At 47.9% G+C, this 16182-nt stretch overlaps 7 protein-coding genes across 7 annotated transcripts, besides 37 other annotated features; all 7 read right to left on the reverse strand.

Moving 5' to 3' along the window:
* Positions 1–28: a microsatellite.
* Positions 1–16182: a sequence feature (heterozygous, Esmeraldo-like haplotype).
* Positions 297–330: a microsatellite.
* Positions 622–724: a sequence feature (T-rich).
* Positions 855–951: a sequence feature (CT-rich).
* Positions 1062–1154: a microsatellite.
* Positions 1211–1232: a microsatellite.
* Positions 1254–1278: a sequence feature (AT_rich).
* Positions 1392–1413: a sequence feature (AT_rich).
* Positions 1602–1622: a sequence feature (AT_rich).
* Positions 1985–2046: a sequence feature (T-rich).
* Positions 2047–2072: a microsatellite.
* Positions 2073–2110: a sequence feature (T-rich).
* On the reverse strand, positions 2147–3802 carry Tc00.1047053511409.10 (hypothetical protein, conserved; the record flags this gene model as incomplete). The annotated part of the gene is made up of 1 exon (XM_803412.1): positions 2147–3802. One exon carries the CDS (start codon positions 3800–3802, stop codon positions 2147–2149), a length of 1656 nt encoding a protein of 551 aa, XP_808505.1.
* Positions 2521–2575: a microsatellite.
* Positions 3874–3896: a microsatellite.
* Positions 3938–3961: a microsatellite.
* Positions 4045–4091: a sequence feature (AT_rich).
* Positions 4197–4276: a sequence feature (A-rich).
* Positions 4300–4330: a sequence feature (AT_rich).
* Positions 4399–4959, reverse strand: Tc00.1047053511409.20 (hypothetical protein, conserved; the record flags this gene model as incomplete). Its single annotated transcript, XM_803413.1, has 1 exon — positions 4399–4959. The coding sequence occupies one exon, from the start codon at positions 4957–4959 to the stop codon at positions 4399–4401; it is 561 nt and encodes a 186-aa protein (XP_808506.1).
* Positions 5088–5111: a microsatellite.
* Positions 5285–5319: a microsatellite.
* Positions 5376–5452: a microsatellite.
* On the reverse strand, positions 5494–9528 carry Tc00.1047053511409.30 (hypothetical protein, conserved; the record flags this gene model as incomplete). Its single annotated transcript, XM_803414.1, has 1 exon — positions 5494–9528. The coding sequence occupies one exon, from the start codon at positions 9526–9528 to the stop codon at positions 5494–5496; it is 4035 nt and encodes a 1344-aa protein (XP_808507.1).
* Positions 9616–9639: a microsatellite.
* Positions 9641–9751: a sequence feature (A-rich).
* Positions 9752–9775: a microsatellite.
* Positions 9776–9807: a sequence feature (A-rich).
* Positions 9971–11062, reverse strand: Tc00.1047053511409.40 (hypothetical protein, conserved; the record flags this gene model as incomplete). Its single annotated transcript, XM_803415.1, has 1 exon — positions 9971–11062. One exon carries the CDS (start codon positions 11060–11062, stop codon positions 9971–9973), a length of 1092 nt encoding a protein of 363 aa, XP_808508.1.
* Positions 11062–11134: a sequence feature (CT-rich).
* Positions 11403–11446: a microsatellite.
* Tc00.1047053511409.50 (hypothetical protein, conserved) lies at positions 11816–13393 on the reverse strand (the record flags this gene model as incomplete). Its single annotated transcript, XM_803416.1, has 1 exon — positions 11816–13393. The coding sequence occupies one exon, from the start codon at positions 13391–13393 to the stop codon at positions 11816–11818; it is 1578 nt and encodes a 525-aa protein (XP_808509.1).
* Positions 13357–13377: a microsatellite.
* Positions 13635–14255, reverse strand: Tc00.1047053511409.60 (hypothetical protein, conserved; the record flags this gene model as incomplete). The annotated part of the gene is made up of 1 exon (XM_803417.1): positions 13635–14255. One exon carries the CDS (start codon positions 14253–14255, stop codon positions 13635–13637), a length of 621 nt encoding a protein of 206 aa, XP_808510.1.
* Positions 14284–14306: a sequence feature (AT_rich).
* Positions 14383–14431: a microsatellite.
* Positions 14466–14497: a microsatellite.
* Positions 14633–14662: a microsatellite.
* Positions 14782–14803: a microsatellite.
* Positions 14873–15994, reverse strand: Tc00.1047053511409.70 (hypothetical protein, conserved; the record flags this gene model as incomplete). The annotated part of the gene is made up of 1 exon (XM_803418.1): positions 14873–15994. The coding sequence occupies one exon, from the start codon at positions 15992–15994 to the stop codon at positions 14873–14875; it is 1122 nt and encodes a 373-aa protein (XP_808511.1).
* Positions 15203–15286: a microsatellite.
* Positions 16050–16073: a microsatellite.
* Positions 16096–16122: a sequence feature (AT_rich).

Consider the following 16182-nt stretch of genomic DNA (forward strand, 5'->3'; position numbering starts at 1 on the left):
AAAGAAAAAAAAAAAAAAGAAAAAAAAAGGGCACGTATTTAAGAAGACATGCCGGAAATAATAATCAATCAATTAATTAATTAAAAAAACAGGAAAAAAAAAACCAACAGAATTGCAATCGACGCCGTTAGAAAGAAAGAGAGAAACGGGGGGAAACGGGGGGAAACGGGGGGAAAGAGAGAAGTGACAGCGGTGTAAAATCAACCAAATCTTTTTTTTTTCTTTTTTCCCTCCCACTCGGGCACACAAAAACAGGAAAAAAAAAAAAAAAAAGCTGCTAATTGGGTTCGTAATATAAAAAAAAAAAAAAAAAAGAAAAGAGAGAGAAAACTTTTTTGCCAATTCTTCTGCTGCGGGCATTGCCGTTTTGTTTCCTTCCCTCTTTTCTTCTATAAAAACAAACAAACAAACAAAAAAAGAGGCCAAAAGAATAAATCCTCTTTTTTTTGTTTTTGTGTTTTTGGTCCCCCACACGCCTCCGTAAAAGAAATGTGCACGTCGACAGGGAGGAGGAGGAGCGAGAAAAAAACGAAAAAAAACAGAAGAGAAAAAACAACAACATTCAAGCAACACCACAATTGCCATAAAAATAAACTTCTCGGGAAAACGTGTGTGTGTGTGTTTCCTTCTCATTTATTTATTCCTTTTCTCGTGTTCTTTCCTTTTCCTTCCTCCTCCTTCCTCTTTCTTTCTGTTTTTTTTTATTATTATTTCCTTCTTCTTTCCAAACTCCTGCAGTGTATGGGGGTCGCATGCCAACGCACTTGAATGTATTTATATTTGAATGTATATATTTGCATGTATGGTGTTTCTCTTTGCGTTGCTTTTGTTGCACGTATTGTTCGGCCATCATTTTTGTTCCTCTCTTCCTCTCTTTCCTTCTTTCTTTTACTCTTTTTTTTTTTTTCTCCTCCTCATTCCATTCACCCCTCCTTTTTTCTTTCTTTCTTTTTCTTCGCTTCTATCCCACTGCCCCCGTAAAAAAAAAAGAAAAAGAGGCCTACACTGCTCACGCATTGCTTAGAAAAACCAAAAACCGAACAGAACCAGCTCTCTCTCTGTGTCTGTCTGCCTGCCTGTCTGCCTGCCTGTCTGTCTGCCTGTCTGTCTGTTTGTCTGCCTGTCTGTCTGCCTGTCTGTCTGTCTGTCTGTCTCCTTCTTGTCACCGGCGGTTTCTTCTTGTAACGGACCCGCTGGGAGAGGGATATGGGGTTGGTTGGTTGGTTGGTTGGAAAGAGAAAGTAATGAACGGGAAATAAATAAATAAATATATAAAAAGAGAAAATAAACGGCGATGGTGCGCATTTTAAATTAATAGCCGCAGAGTCTCAATAAAACATAAATAACTCTTCTCTTAAAGAAAAGAGAAATAAAAGAATTTCGGGTGCATGTATAAATATATATTTTTATATACACACGCAAACCCGCGTACACATGACACATGTGGATCTAATATACTACAGCCTTTCCCTCCCTCCCTCTCTCTTCCCCCCATTCCCCTCTCCTATTTTTCCTCTTCTTGCGTTATTGTGAGAAACAATCTTTCCCACCGGTTCTCCAAGTTAATGGGAAGGGGAACGTGTTTTCGTATTTCTGTAGACAAAAAAAAAATAAATAAATATGAAAATGCAACGTTCTTGCGGATGGTGACGCTGTCTGCTGGTGCTACAGTCGCTTCCTCCCTCCTTCCCTCCCTTCCGCCCCGCCCCTTCTTTTTTTTTTTTTTTTCTTTTGGTCCCGCTTCCAGTCTCGTGCACGCATATGCAATAACATCGTGTTGTGGTTTGCGTCCACCCCACGCCGGTACATCCTCCTCCGTGGATTATCGTCGTTTCCATTCTTCGTGTCTTCCTTCTCCCATCCCTCCTCTTTTGTTGGGTCTGTCCTCTAAAACAGCTTGGGTGTACACCCTTCTCTCTCTCTTTTCTTCCTCAGGTGCCTTATCGGCATTTTCTTTCCTTCTTTCCCCCTCTTTTATTGCTCATTTTTTTTTTTTTGCTTTTTTTTTTTGTTTTAAGTTTCTTCTCTTTATTTTTTTGGCTTTTAACACACAAACACACACACACACACACCACCCCTCTTTCTTTTTTTTTTTTTTTTTCCTTTGTTTCGTTCCCATATTTCCCCTACTTGACATTCAGTCTCGCTACTTTCCACTTCGCTTTTTTGGGCCAGCGGGAGGATTCGCAGCACCGGGGTTACCGCCTGCCGCGTCCCCCGCACCGTCACCGTCACCGCCACGTTGTGGTGCTGTCCCACCTCGACCACGCTGTAGCTTCGGTGCGTGCTTCACCTCTGGCGTGGGGGTTGGTGCGCTATCCACCGTTGGCACGGGTGGAGGGGCAACAGAAGTGTTGGCGGTAACCGGTTGCTGTGGTTCTACACGGGAGGCGCTGCTGCTCTTTGGCTGCCGCATGTTGTTACGCATAGGACCCGGTGGGGCTCCCTTATTTGGTGGGTATTCTTGCATCGGCGCATTGTGTTGATGCTGCGGCATGTAATTGCCATAAACATGGAATGGCTGCTGCTGCGGTTGTTGTTGTTGGTGCTGATGTTGCTGATGTTGATGCTGCTGGTGAAATGACTGGGCATGCATGTGGTGCATTGGCACCTGCTGGTTCGGGTTCATTCTTCCCCCACCACCTTGATATGCTCTATGATGACTTGGTAAACCCTGTTGTGGAGTCACGTACATCTGCGGTGCCGCCCCCATACTCGGTGGAACGACGGCATTCTCGTAGTTTTGCTGCGAATAGGATGAATCGTCTTGGTCGTAGTACATGCACGTACCGGGCCAGTTGGGGAGGGACTCATAGCACTGCTCGTTGCTCATTATCGTATCGGCCAATAACGTCATGAAATCAAGCACGGGTGCCGAGGCGGCTCCGGTCTTCATGGGTGTGTAAGGTACCGCCGCGGGGTTAAATCCCGGGGATCGTAGGTGATTATCGTGTGGCATGGGAATTTTCTCCTCTTCCATCCTTCGGTGACGCATCGTGTTATCATCTACCGCCATTGCTGCAGCTGCGGCAGTGGCAGCGGCAGGTGTTGCCACGGGAGCCGCGGCAGGGGCGGCCGTTTGCATTTCCCCAGCCGCCTTACGTGCGGCGGCAACGGGAGGGGGCACGTATGTCTTCTTCTTTTCCTGCGGACGCTGCACATCGGAGTAAAGCGTGCCCTCATCCATGCCTCCATCATCCTTCAAGAATTCCTCACGCTCCATTCGGTGGGCAATACCACGCGTTGCGGACACCTCAATTTCACGAGCCACACGATCGGCATGTGCCCTCTGTTCCTCCGTGATCTTACTGTGATCCAGCCGGGTAGTGTAGAGCTCTTCCTTGTATGTCGTCTTTACCCCAAAGTTCTTCTCGTTTGCCTCAAACTGATCCCACGCACCGGTTTGATGTTGCTCACTGTCCAGAAGCTCATTCGCACCCTCATCCGCCCAGTCAATTTTGTTCATGGAGTAATCACTGCGAACGGTGTCCGTTCTGCCAGGCGCCTCTGTTCGGATCTTTGCGTTTTGCACCTCCATCATCACTACGTCCCGGTAGGGAATAATTGTGTCTTCCAATAACTCCAGGCATGAGGGGTCCAGCGGCTTGTGCTTCAAAGAGGGGAGACAGCGAGTGCAGCAGAGAAGAATACCCGCCTCCGTGTCCGCGTCGACATCTGTGCGTGAGACAAAAATGCCCTCCAAAGACGAACCGTCTACCAGACGAACCTGAACCACTTGGCCCACTAAGTTCAGGTACAAGTATTCCAGGCGATCTGCGTTACTGCTATATGTCGTGTCCATCGGGGTGTGACTAATCACCTTTTGTTTAAACGTCCTTGCGTGGAGGGGTGTGTTCCCTCTTTAATTTTGTTCTTCCTTCCTTCCTTCCTTCCTTTTGCTCTGCTCTTGTATCCCTTTTCCCTTCCTTCTTTTTTGGTTGTTGTTGTTGTTGTTTTTGTTTGTTGGGTCGTTGGCTGTTATCCTTCAGGCGACTTTTCACGTTGTCCGGCTGGCACGCACAGAGAAAATAGACAAACAACTCCTAAAAAAAAAAAAAAAAAATAATAATAATAAAATTTTTTTTTTTTTTGCTTCTTTAAATCTGTGTGTTTCTTCCGTGCGGATCCGCACAAATGCAATGCACACGAAAATGCACCAAAACACGCGTCAAGAGAAAACAACAACAACAACAACGAAAAAAAAAAAAAAAAAAAAAAAAAAGGACGCATACAAAATAACAAGCAAAAAAAAAAAGCAATAAAAAAGAAAAGAAAAGGGAGTCAACGACGTCGCCCAACTTATTTATTTATTATTAATTTTTTTTTTTTTCATCCTTTGAGAAATGTTGCGTGGCCCATAAGTGCCCCCTCCACTTCCTCTTTTTCTTCTTGACGCCTCTACAGGAACTTGTCCAACGTCATGGCCTGCCGATCGATACGCTGCAGTGGAGGGTACGGCAGCGGCCCGGACGCTCCAAAAAGTACGCTTTGCAACTCTTCACGGTCGTAGACTTTGTTTCGTATGTTGCTAAAGTCATGACGCTCGGGGTCTGTCATCGGCGGCACGTCAGTGTACATCTCCGGTATGACACGCTGCTGTTCCGCCGGTGCCAGCCGGAACGGCACTTCGATCACCTCCCAATCCCGCTGCTTCCACCGCTTCCGCAACGTCTGTTGCGCACACCACATATCGACGTTAAACTGGACCGTCCGCAGATCCTTCTTAAACCGTCGTCCGCTCTTTTTGATGTTCACCGGGCCAATCTCACGCAAGTACGCGGTCCGGCCTCCAAAATGGTTTGCGTCATGCAACGGAAGGGTGTTGAAGGCATGCTGACGCCGGTGCTGAAACGGTAAGTGATCAAAGACACCGGTCGAGATGGTTGCCAGACTGCAGTAAAGCGGCGTCGTGTGGCAGCCCCTTCCAGGCCGCACAATGCCGCAGCCTGCACGTTGCATCTCCCGCCCCCCTTCAACCTACCCACCTTCGCTAATTTTACCTGTTCGGTTGTGGCTGGTGTTGTTGGCGGGCAAAGGCACGTTGTTGTCGTTGTTGTTGTTGGTTTTAACACGAAAAAAGTCAAAGCAAAAAAAAAAAAAAAAAAAAAAAAGCGCGGAGCAATGACATTGCAACAAAAATATGCGGGGAGTAAAAGAAGAACAAAACATATTTCCTTTTATTATTTCTCCGCCTCCCATTAAAATTCCTTTCGATGCAACAGTATGCATCACGACGTCCACACGATAATCTCTGAGAGAAGAGGGGTGGAAGTAAAAAGCGGTTACACACACACACACACACAGACACCCACAAACACATAAGAGGGATAAATTTATTCAAGTCAATAGCAAAAAAATCCACAAAGATCTTTCGGTATGCATATATATATATATTGATTGATTGATAGATATATAGATAACTTATGTGTAAACGTAGATATATAGGTATATAAAAGGAATTAAAATATACGTAAAAACAAAAGAGTCATCCTGTCACCACTTGGCAACATCCTGCAAAGACTCCATAAGGGTTTCAGAGAGTCGCCAAAATTGACATTTTCCCGTGCAAATTTCCGATTTATTTAAAATCTCAGAATGTTTTTCCTCCATTTCTATTACTCGTCGAAGCAGCTGCTTCGCCTCCGATGCCTTATCGCCTGTTAACAGACGCACCATTACTCGCATGGCGCGAAGGCTCATCATTATTGAAATGCGGCATACCCACTCATGTGTGCAGCGCGCTTTCCATGTGGACATGGCACGAACCAGCAGAGCACCAGGTGTCTTGCTCGCCGCATGAGCATCTTTTATTGCAACCATGATATGGGCGGCACTTGCACGCAAAAGACCCATCAGTTGGTGCATCTTAAACTTCTTTTTATCCTCCAACAGTGAGAGAGACACGAGAGCCATCTGCAATGCACACTCCACAGGATGCACGGTGGACATGAGTTTCAGTGGCATGCGTACAGCACCCGCCTCGGGTGTTCCGCCACCTGCTGTCCACTGTGACAAGATCAGCTCCGCTCGGTGTTGCAGGGCCGCGTGATGTGCTGCGCATGTAAACAGCCGCAGGACCTCCCAGTCAATTTCAACGTCATTGGAAGTCAGCTCCCCAACCTTCCGCAACATGGAGAAGATATGACGCCCCTTTGCGACATCCGCTTGTTGGCCACTGAAGGCAACTTGACCAATTTGCCGCGAGGCGTATTTTCTGAGGGCGGACGCCAGCTGTTCCTTTGCCTCGCAACTCGTAAAGGAATCAACCGCGTGGCGGAAAAAATTCTCCTCCTCCTGTGATAACTCCTGCACTTCACCCATCAGCAGTGGCTGCTGCAAACTCAGTTTCATTTCGGTTGGCACAGGACGGGTTTTAAGGCGTGTCATGCGAATGTACAATTCACCCAGTGATTGCTGAACGTTTCGTAGTGTCACCGTTGCGGAGGAGGTGCAACACGCACCAAACACTGTGTCTGCCGGAGCTTGCTGCATCGCCTTGAAGAGTGACTGAGCTCGGTGTAGGGACTCGAGCGCCTTGGTGTAGCGGTCGGTCAAAAAGTAATGGTGCCCCACGTGGTAGTACACCTGCGCCGTCTTCGATAGGAGCCGCTTGGACTGAAGGCCCGCTCTTGTGAGGAACCGCAGCGCCGTGAAGGAGAGCGACACGACATCAGGCGTAAGGGCCGACAGCCACGCCAGGGTCGACTCCCCTGCGACAATCGTCTCCGTGCTGCCGCTGCCGCTGCTGTTGTGGTTGTCCTCATGATCACAGTCTTTACTGCCGCCTCCACAACGACGTCGTTGCTCGCGGGCTTTGATGCGGCGGCTCAGTTCCACCAGGACATCCGCCGTAAACGGTGTCCGGTCGCTCATGACGAGGAGCACAACGTCCGTGTAGAGTTCCCACACCGTGGTTTCCAGTGGTGTCACGTCAAGTATTTCTGTTTTTGTATCCATCAATGCCATTGACTCCACTTTTGTGCCCAACGGCATGCCCTTTGTGAGTGCTGCACCGCTTTTCAAAATTCGGTTCATTTGCTCCAGGCGCAACAGCCCCTCCACGACGACCTGCAGAAGGTCCTTCGCAATAAGACTGTGGATGTGAACATGACTACCTCGATTATTCTCCGCCCGCAACTGCATGTACACACGCCGCTCTGCAGCAAACTCTTCCATCGTACGGGCAACGCACACACATAAGGCGGCACTACATGGCAGAATACACCGCAAAAAGGCCCGGCGTATGGCGACACTAAGCGTCTCATCGTATGCGGCTTCCTGAAGGCGCATTTCAAAGCGGCCACATGTCAAAAAGGCTTCTCGATAAATTTCCGGCAACTGTATGATGCCACCTGCTTCCTCAATTGCCGCCTTTCGATTTTTGATCAGACGACCGATAAGAGCAGGCAGACACTTTGCAATTTCGCACACATGACTGCAAGCTTCATCCATCTTTGCACGTTGCATAAAGTACACGGCAAAGCTGCGTAGTAGCAAAGAAACCGCATCCGATGCCTTCTGTTCCGAGTCCTTTAAATGCATACCCATTCGAAAGCACATGGTCGCCAACCCCCAGTTAAGCCGCTCGTTCTCCTCTGCGCTCTTCTCCTCCTCTGCCCGCTGCGTCTCGGTAATCTCCTCTACACCAGACTTCTCACGGCCGCGGTTGAACTTACCATTGTTTATCACATCATTGGCCCCCACAAAATTGCCTTTTCCGCACGCCCCATCATCCGGGAGAAACTTCTCAAGGCGCTCATCTCTTGAGTATTCATAAATCTCCAAGTATCCCGACTCGTAGTTGCGTATTACCGCATACGTCGTCCCATCCTTTTTACACTGCTTCACCAACCATTGAAGCACATTCATTGTAAAATTCATGGCTGCCGTCGCCATACTTCCCTCGACAATTCCAAGCAATTCTTGCACTTTTCTTACTTCATACCGCTGAATAATACCATCATTGTGTACATATATGCCAACATGCGGCACATTGGCAAGCGTTGCATCGAACCAACACCGCAATGCATCACGTTGGATCTCCTGTGGTGTCATGACGACTGAGGTGTTCTCCAACTTCAGTACAAACTCCGTGTTGTCCCTACGGTCGATTACAATGGGTGTGTCAATGCCAACCAACACATCCATTAGACCAATTTCCCATGAGAATATGTGTGAATATCGACTCAGTGTTCTTATCTCCTTTGATAGGGCAAGTGACCCCACGCGGTGCGTCGGCAGTGACAGAACCCCACCGCCTGCGCCCTCATAATTATCATCGTCGTTTTCTTTCCAAGAAAAGACATCGTTGTGAATGCGGTAGAGCGCTTTACCCAACAGCGCCTTCTCCCGCATGTCACGCACCCTTGTGCGAAAATCCCGCTCACTATGTGAGTCAATCAACAATGTTGGCCCCATTCGCCTCACTTCTAAAGCAAGAGGCTTCTCATCGCAGTATGTGGACTCAAACACACTTCTCAGCGCCTCACCCGTCGAAAGCAGCAAAACGTTTTCTTCCCCACCACGCCACTCCTGCACGGCGCAGGCAAGTAGCGACCTCTTCGCTGCATTCTGATCGCGCTCGAACCCCGGGGCGTGTTGATGAACATTATACGTTGTGTCCGGTAACAGGTAGTTCCGGGTTGGTTGATCCAAGTCTGTTCCAGGCTGCATCGGCGTCTTCATGGGAAGCGGTGGGACCCCTTCCACACGCCTTACATGAATGCTCTTTGTGATACTACTCTGCATAAGAGTCTTCAGAGAAATGGATCCGCCCGAATTTCGATGCCTATCATCATTCAGCACAACAAGCGATTGCTCCTGCTCATTGTAAAGCGACGAGGAGGAAGGTGGAATCACGGCGGTTTCTGGACCCTTCGATTCCGCAGGCGTCTGCAATAATTCAGACGGTATTGTCCGAAAAAAAAACTCAAATTCCCACTTATTTATCAGAATTGATTTTTCCAGGGGATTCACACGACGCAATTGCGTTGCCTGCGGTTCCCCGCCCCCGTCGGTATGAGAGACGGGAGTTCCTTCAATACCACCAGCCACACTTTCAGCCGCATTGTTGCGGTCCAACAGTTTCCCATCGCGCTCGTCCGCCAGACGCCTTCGCTCTTCATTTTTACGCCGTTCATTAAACTTCTTCACGGCATGCCGGTGCAGTGCACGTCGTGACGGTCGTCGTGCCTCCACGGCGACATCGTTGTCGTTTGTGTTGTTTTTGCTGCCGCTTTCACTGCCAGACCTGCTGCTTACGTCCCTCTTTTCTCCTGCAGCCTCCTCTTCTCTTCGCGCCGCCGTGGACGTTGTGTGTGGCATGACTACTACTTCCTGCGGGAGAGAAACAGGGAGGAGGGAAAGAAGAAGGAGGAGGTCGGGAGAGTCACAGCGCATTTCTGCTCCCACAACTGCAGCAGGAGACGCAACGGGGAAGCGACGCCGCGACGAGACGATGCTCTTCGCAAAGGGAAAAAGGCAAAAAAAAAAAACCCAGCAGAAACACATGCAAACACATATACACATACATATATACAGAGAGAGAGAGAGAGAGGGAAAAGAAACGGACTCATGAAAGTGCCCATCAAAGTTGAATGGGCGGAAACTTCCACTACAAACAAACAAACAAACAAACAACAACAACAACAACAAAAAACGCTAAAAGAAATACTTTTCAAAAATAAATAAAACCAAAAAAAAAAAAACACAAAGAAGCAAAAAGAAGACACAGACAAAAGAAGCAAAGACAAAAACAAAACAAAACAAAACAAAAAGCAAACAAAAAACAGCAAGAAAACAACAACATATTCTCCAACCACGCACATACATAAATGGTATGCGTATGTGTGTTTCTTCCTGTCTCTCTCTCGTTCTCTCCTTCCTTCTCTGAGCAGATGAGACTTCCACCGTCATTGTCCATGTCATCCTCGGCACTGCGCCGTCCTTGCAACGGTATAAATACAACCCCTCAGAGTGTCATGACACGGTCAATGTTGGAGCGACAAACAGGGCACCGGTTGTTTTGCTGAAATCGCAAAATGCTAGCGCACTCGTAACAGAGGCACATATGACGACACGGAAGAAGAGTTGTGTCTTTTGGGTTCAATAAGCAAATGACGCAAAGATCTATTTCTTCCTCTTCTTCATCGTTGCCGTCAAGGTTATTGTCACTCCCATCACCACCAAGGTCAAACACATCGTCCAACTCATACACCTGTGTACCGTGTTGCAAAAGCTGCCGCAGAATCTTTGCTTCATACACAATCCGCGCTGCTCCTTCCTGTGGTTCGCTTTTTGGCAACAACGACACCTTTGTACGCCCCAGAGCACCTTCGGGAATATCCAGAAAGGTGTACTGTACCATTCGCTCGCTCTGTGGAAGCAACGTCGCCGCGAAAGAAGCATGGCTGTTGTGGCTCATGCTGTTCTCGCACTCCTGTCTGGACGCGAAGGCAGATTTGACAGAGGGCGGGCTAATGCAATCTGGGCTTTTAGATGGGGTTCTGTCGGTGGGCGCCTCATACACAAGTTCAATGGCAATCGGTGCGTACGTCAGGCGCCTTGCCCCGTTTTCAGAATACCTAAAGATGGCCTTGTTAAGCTTTTCAGGATGCAGCACCTCGCTAACTTCAATTTCCTCCCGGAATTCTTCCGGTGAGACAAACTCCAATAAACAAAAGGGGTTTTGACTCTTCTCCGACTGCATCAACTGCACCCCTTCCCCGGCGCGATATTCAATGTCCACGCCTGCGAGTACCCGAAGCGTCTGCCCCGGCTCCGACATGGCAATCGAAAAAGAGAGCAGAAAACCAGATTCCCTATTCTTCGAGTCCAATTGCACCAGTCTAAATTTCTGCCTTGACGGAACAGCCACTGGCAGCTGAATCGTCTCCGCACGGTCCACAGCCTCATTGTCGTCCATGAGATCCGTTTCAATGTGGAAGATGAGCGGACCGGCACTGGACGGGTGGCCAACGTATCGGATTCTCGGCCCGCCCGAGACAAGGTAGAAGGTTCTCGGCCCCCCAATCAGCGGCTGCACCGTCTGCCTGTTGCCCATCCTTTTGTTTTTTCCCCCCCTTTTTGTTTTTGTTTTTTGCTTTTTCGTCCTTCTTTGTTTTTCTTCTTCTTCACTCGTGTGTTTTCCCCTCGCCTGCGGGGCGCGTGCTCCGTCCTTCTCTTTTCGCTCCCAGTCTTCCTCCGTTCAGCCTCTCCTCTACACCCGCCCCCGGTTGAGCGCACGCCTCTGCTGCTGTTTCCGCTGCAATAAAAAGAAGGAAAGAAGACATCGGAAGGAGTGCACGGGGTTCATTCGCAGAATTTTTCACCTCGTCAATCAAATGTACACAAAACAGCAACAGAGAAATAAAATAAGCAGATGCACATTCACACACAAAGGTAAAAAAAGAAAAAAAAAAAAAAGAAAAAAAAAATAAATAGAAAATCGGTCAGGCGGGATAACATACATCCATCTATCATACATCAGCTCCGCTTGCCGCAGTTCTGGGGATGAAACAACGCGCATCAACAACCTTCCCGCAAGCACCTCACTCCCCTCCCCCTCTTCCCCCCGCTTCCTCTCACACGCTCGCAAATACCAAAAACAATTGGGTAAAGAGAAATGGTAAAGAAGAAAAAGAAGAAGAGAAAATGAGAAAACCGTCAAGGGGAGAAACCAACCGCAATAATACTTTCTCTTCCCCCAGCGCACAAAAACATAAAAGGATTCTGTTCATCGTGGCCATATGGGCGGTGGCGGTATTATCTGCCCTTGTCGCTAGGGGACCGGGAAGGAGGCGAAGGGGGAGTTGGGTCATACTGCACCCCGCACTTTGATTTTCTTCATTAGCGCCTGGCAGTACTCTTCGGGCACGCCGAGTTCCCCTAACTCCGCAAGCTTTCGCTGACGAATGGCCTCAATCGCCGCCTCACGATCCCGCATCAGCATCATGACATGATTTCCCTCCGCAACGTACTCTTGGCGCTCGCGGCGACGACGCTCTTCCACCTCCATGATCTGCTTAAGCACCGCCAAAGAATTCTCTTCATGTTGCTGACGTGCGCGCGCCTTGCGCTCACGCTCCTGCTCAAGCGCAAGTTTTTGTACAGCGACGATGTGCTCAAGTTCCTCTATCTCTTGCTGCCGTTGTTCCTCCTTGATGCGTTTGCGCTCCTCCATCTGTTGTTCGCGGACACGGGCCAAATCCTGCAAGACGGCTCGTTCGTGTTCCTTTCGCTCCTTTTCTTTACGTCGCATCTCCCGCGCGTGTGTCTCTTGTATACGTTTGGCTCGAACTTCGTCAAGCTCGGCCTGTTTGTCCTGCACCCGCTGTTGCTGCGCCCGAAGTCTGGCAACTTCCCGCTCCTTTTCTTCCCGTATACGCTGCTGCTCCTCCGCGAAGCGACGTTCACGCTCCTCCTTCTCTTTGATGTATTGCGCTACACGCTTGTCTTCTTCCAATTCCAGTTCCTGCTGCCGCTTCTTCAGTTTGATCTGCTCCGCGTTGGCAAGTGCGGCGTCCTCCATCAGACGACGTGCGGCTTCCTGTCGGCGTAATTTCTCCGCCGCTTCTTCCTCCCGCAGACGTTCAATATGGCGCGTCATCGCCTCCTGTTCCTGTTGGTGGGCCTCGAGCTTTCGAATTCGGTCAACCTCCCGCTCGTCCAGCTGCGCCTTAATGACCGCCAAGTTCTTCTTGCGACCTTCTATCTGTTGTCGCTCACGTTCCTCGTACAGCTGCTGTGCCTTCTTGGACTCAAACAACATCATCTGGTCCAGCTCCTCCTCCTGCGCCCTTTCCTCCTCTTTGCAGCGCTTCTTCTCCATCAGCTGTGCATTGCGGATGGCAACACACTTTGCCTCCATTACAATTTGATTCATGGCTCTCACCTCTTCAAACTGCTCGTCAATGAGGTTCTTGGCCCGCTCCAAGTGAAGTCGCTTCTGCTGCTCCTCCTCAATGTCTTCAAGCGTCTTGTCATTGTCACCATGCAGACGATGTAGGGCATCGTATTCCTGCATGCGCTGCTTTCGCTCATTGGCGGCAGCGGTGCGGGTTCGCACAGTGCTTTGGAGGGGAAACGTCATGACATTCTTCCCCGCGATCATACTACGCACAATGTCCAACTCGGTTCGGGTAAGAATCGTCGAATCACGTGGTGCTTTGCGTTCATTGAGTTCTTTTCGAAGATCACCGTCTGTTTGCCCGGGCTTCCTTGGCGGGAATACACTGGCATCCAGCCGAGTCATCATGTTGGCCATCATAATGTAATAATTGACCCTCTTTTTTCTTTGACTTTGGCGATGGGCGCAGAAACAAATAAAGCAAAAAATGGGCACCTTTCGAGTAGAGCAAAAAAAAAAAAAAAAAAAAAGTGAATTTACATACATGCATATATATATATATGGAAAAGTGCAGGGATGAAAGAATAAAACTTGTACACCAAATCAAAAGCATCAGAAACGACTCAGTAAGCAAACACACACCCACCCACACACATAAACACTACAAAACAGAAAGAAATGCCGGACAGACGCCTGAACACAAGCCGTCAGTCAAAGGGTCAAGCAGCCGCTGTTTGGTCCATTTCAAATTTCCCCGACATCCTCCTCTCCCTCTCTCTTTTTCTTTTTACATCGATTTTTCTGGTGTGGGAATCGAAAAAACATTTTTTGAAGGAGTAAATAAGAGAGCCTTCACATTTTTTGGCACAAACTTCTTGATCTCCTGCCTCTCTGCATATGTGGGGCGCTCCATAAGGTCCATCAAGGCATGAAGCAGATCCTGGCGCTTAAGCTCCTCCCGCATCATCTCTAACAGCGTCTCATTCGGTTCCTCGTCTTCCTTTTCCTGATTTAACGGCGAAGATTGGCGCTGCAAACGTCGGCGTGCCCCATGGGGCCTACTGGTGTAATCACCACCGGCACCTTCTCCAGCCGCGGTCCCTTGCACCTCCATGCTATTCATTAACGCGTTCAGTATGTTGTTAACATGCAACTGCGTCTCTAACTGCTGCAACTGCATCTCCAGTTGAAACATACGCTTCTGTCTGCGTGCACACGCGGCACATGTCGTAGTTTCCTTCTGAGACCGTGAATTAACGCCCATTGTCGTCGTAAACGTCTGCAAGGGGGATACGAACAGCGCGGGCGTGTTTTCTCCCGTATTCACGCCAATTTCCTTTACTGCAACTTGCACGACTTCGCCAAGGCCGCCCGGCTTCTCAATCACTTTGTACCGCGTTGAGATCATCTGCAACTAACAAAATCCCCTACTTGACAAATAAAATAAATTAAAAAAAAACACAAATGGGAAACGAGGCACAATACAAGAGGAGGATTGTGAACACACACACAAAAAAACAAAACATATGCATTAAATACATATACATATATATATATATATGTATATATATATATATGTATATACAGTGACGCCTTCTCAAAGAAAAATAATCCAAATCACACACACACACACACTCACACTCACACACAAAAATAAAAAACACAAAAACACACATTGAGAGAGTACACATAGAGATATAGTAAATACGGTCTTCTAAACGCCGAATGGGACAATAATTGTCTCCTAAACAAGAGATGTATACAAAAAAAAAAAAAAAAAAGCAGTATATATATATATATATTTATATATACATACTGGTTATTGTAAATGGTGTTTCACTCCTTTCCGTTCACTCTCACTCTCGCATGTATACACACAAGCACAAAAAGGTGGTCACTACAACAACTATACAACCAAAGCGTCAATTCCGTCTAAAAAAAAAAAAAAAAAAAAAAGCAAAGCACACACATACACCTTTTCTTCTTCTTCTTTTATTATGCGATTGGCGGCGAGGGAAAAATTTATCACGATAAACCTGCCTGCGCCAAGACACTATGAAGGCTGACCATCGCCACTATCTTGGTTCGACAAAAAGGGCACGTCAACACATCGCCGCGTGTTGGGCGTAGTTTGTTGCTGCATGTTTCGCAGCAGCAGGTATGATAGCATGGAAGAAACGTCACGGAAGGACTGGCATCAAGGCACAGAAAACAGACAGAATCATCCTCCCCCGTACTGAACTTCGCTGACCGGGGTGTTGGCAGACGCACTTCTGCCCCCTCTTCCTCCCTAAAATCACGTGCTGCAGGGGGCTCCTCGCCCGATGCCACCGCGGCAGGCGCATTTGTCGCCAAATCATGACTATCCCTATCACTATTTTCAGTGTCATGAATATTATACTCGTTGGTGCTGTTGTCATTTTCATTATTATCATTATTGGTAGTAGTGATGTTGCTGGGCATGATGCCAGAGGCAGTTATAACAGTAGTAGGAGCTGTTGCCGTCGTTGTAACAGGTTGGACATTAGTATTCTCCTCGACAGTGGTGGTATCTCGAAGAAAAGGTGTTCCTTCCTCGACAAAATTTTGTTGCTCATCCTGTTCCCGCCGGCGTAATTGTAGGGACAACAAAATCAAAGCTGCAATAAGTGCAAATACCATAAGTGCGCCTCCTACCCCAATGGTTACTGTAAAGTAATAATTGCTACCCCCATCCTCCTTTTCACGCATCTTACAAGATTGAATGACTTCACCATTTCTGCAAGACGCATATGGAGGCTGGCACGTGGAAGTGGAAATGCAAAAGTAACACCAATTTCTCATTTCACAGCTTTCACAGTCATCATATTTCACAGAGCAAAGCTGTCCACATGTTGTATCGCGATTTGTTACAATGGCATAGTCACTGCAAGGCGGTTCCACGGAATTATTGTCAAATTTATCAAAACACTGCTGGCCTATAGGCCGTTCACAACACCATGCACACTCGTTCATTTCAAGACAATCCGACGCATAGAAAAATGGGCGACTGGTACATTTGCTGCTCGAACGAGCATCCCCTACTGCTGTCGCTGCGGCAATTGTTGCTGTCACGGTTATTGCGCAATAGAGCCGCACGAACAAAAAGAATACAGACAATGAAAGCATTGATATAAATATAAGAAGCAGTTTCCGGACCTTTTATTATAGGCGTTACTGAGCTAAAAAAAACAAAACAAAACAAAACGACGAAGAAAAAAGAACTGTCCTTTTTTTATTTTTTATTTTTTTTAAATGCCTGTTGATGCTGTAAAGACGTACTCTCCACACCCGCTTCTTCTCCGGACTAAACACCC

Source organism: Trypanosoma cruzi, genomic scaffold (genome assembly GCF_000209065.1).
Source record: "Trypanosoma cruzi strain CL Brener 1047053517115 genomic scaffold, whole genome shotgun sequence".
In the NCBI taxonomy this organism is placed as follows: domain Eukaryota; phylum Euglenozoa; class Kinetoplastea; order Trypanosomatida; family Trypanosomatidae; genus Trypanosoma; species Trypanosoma cruzi.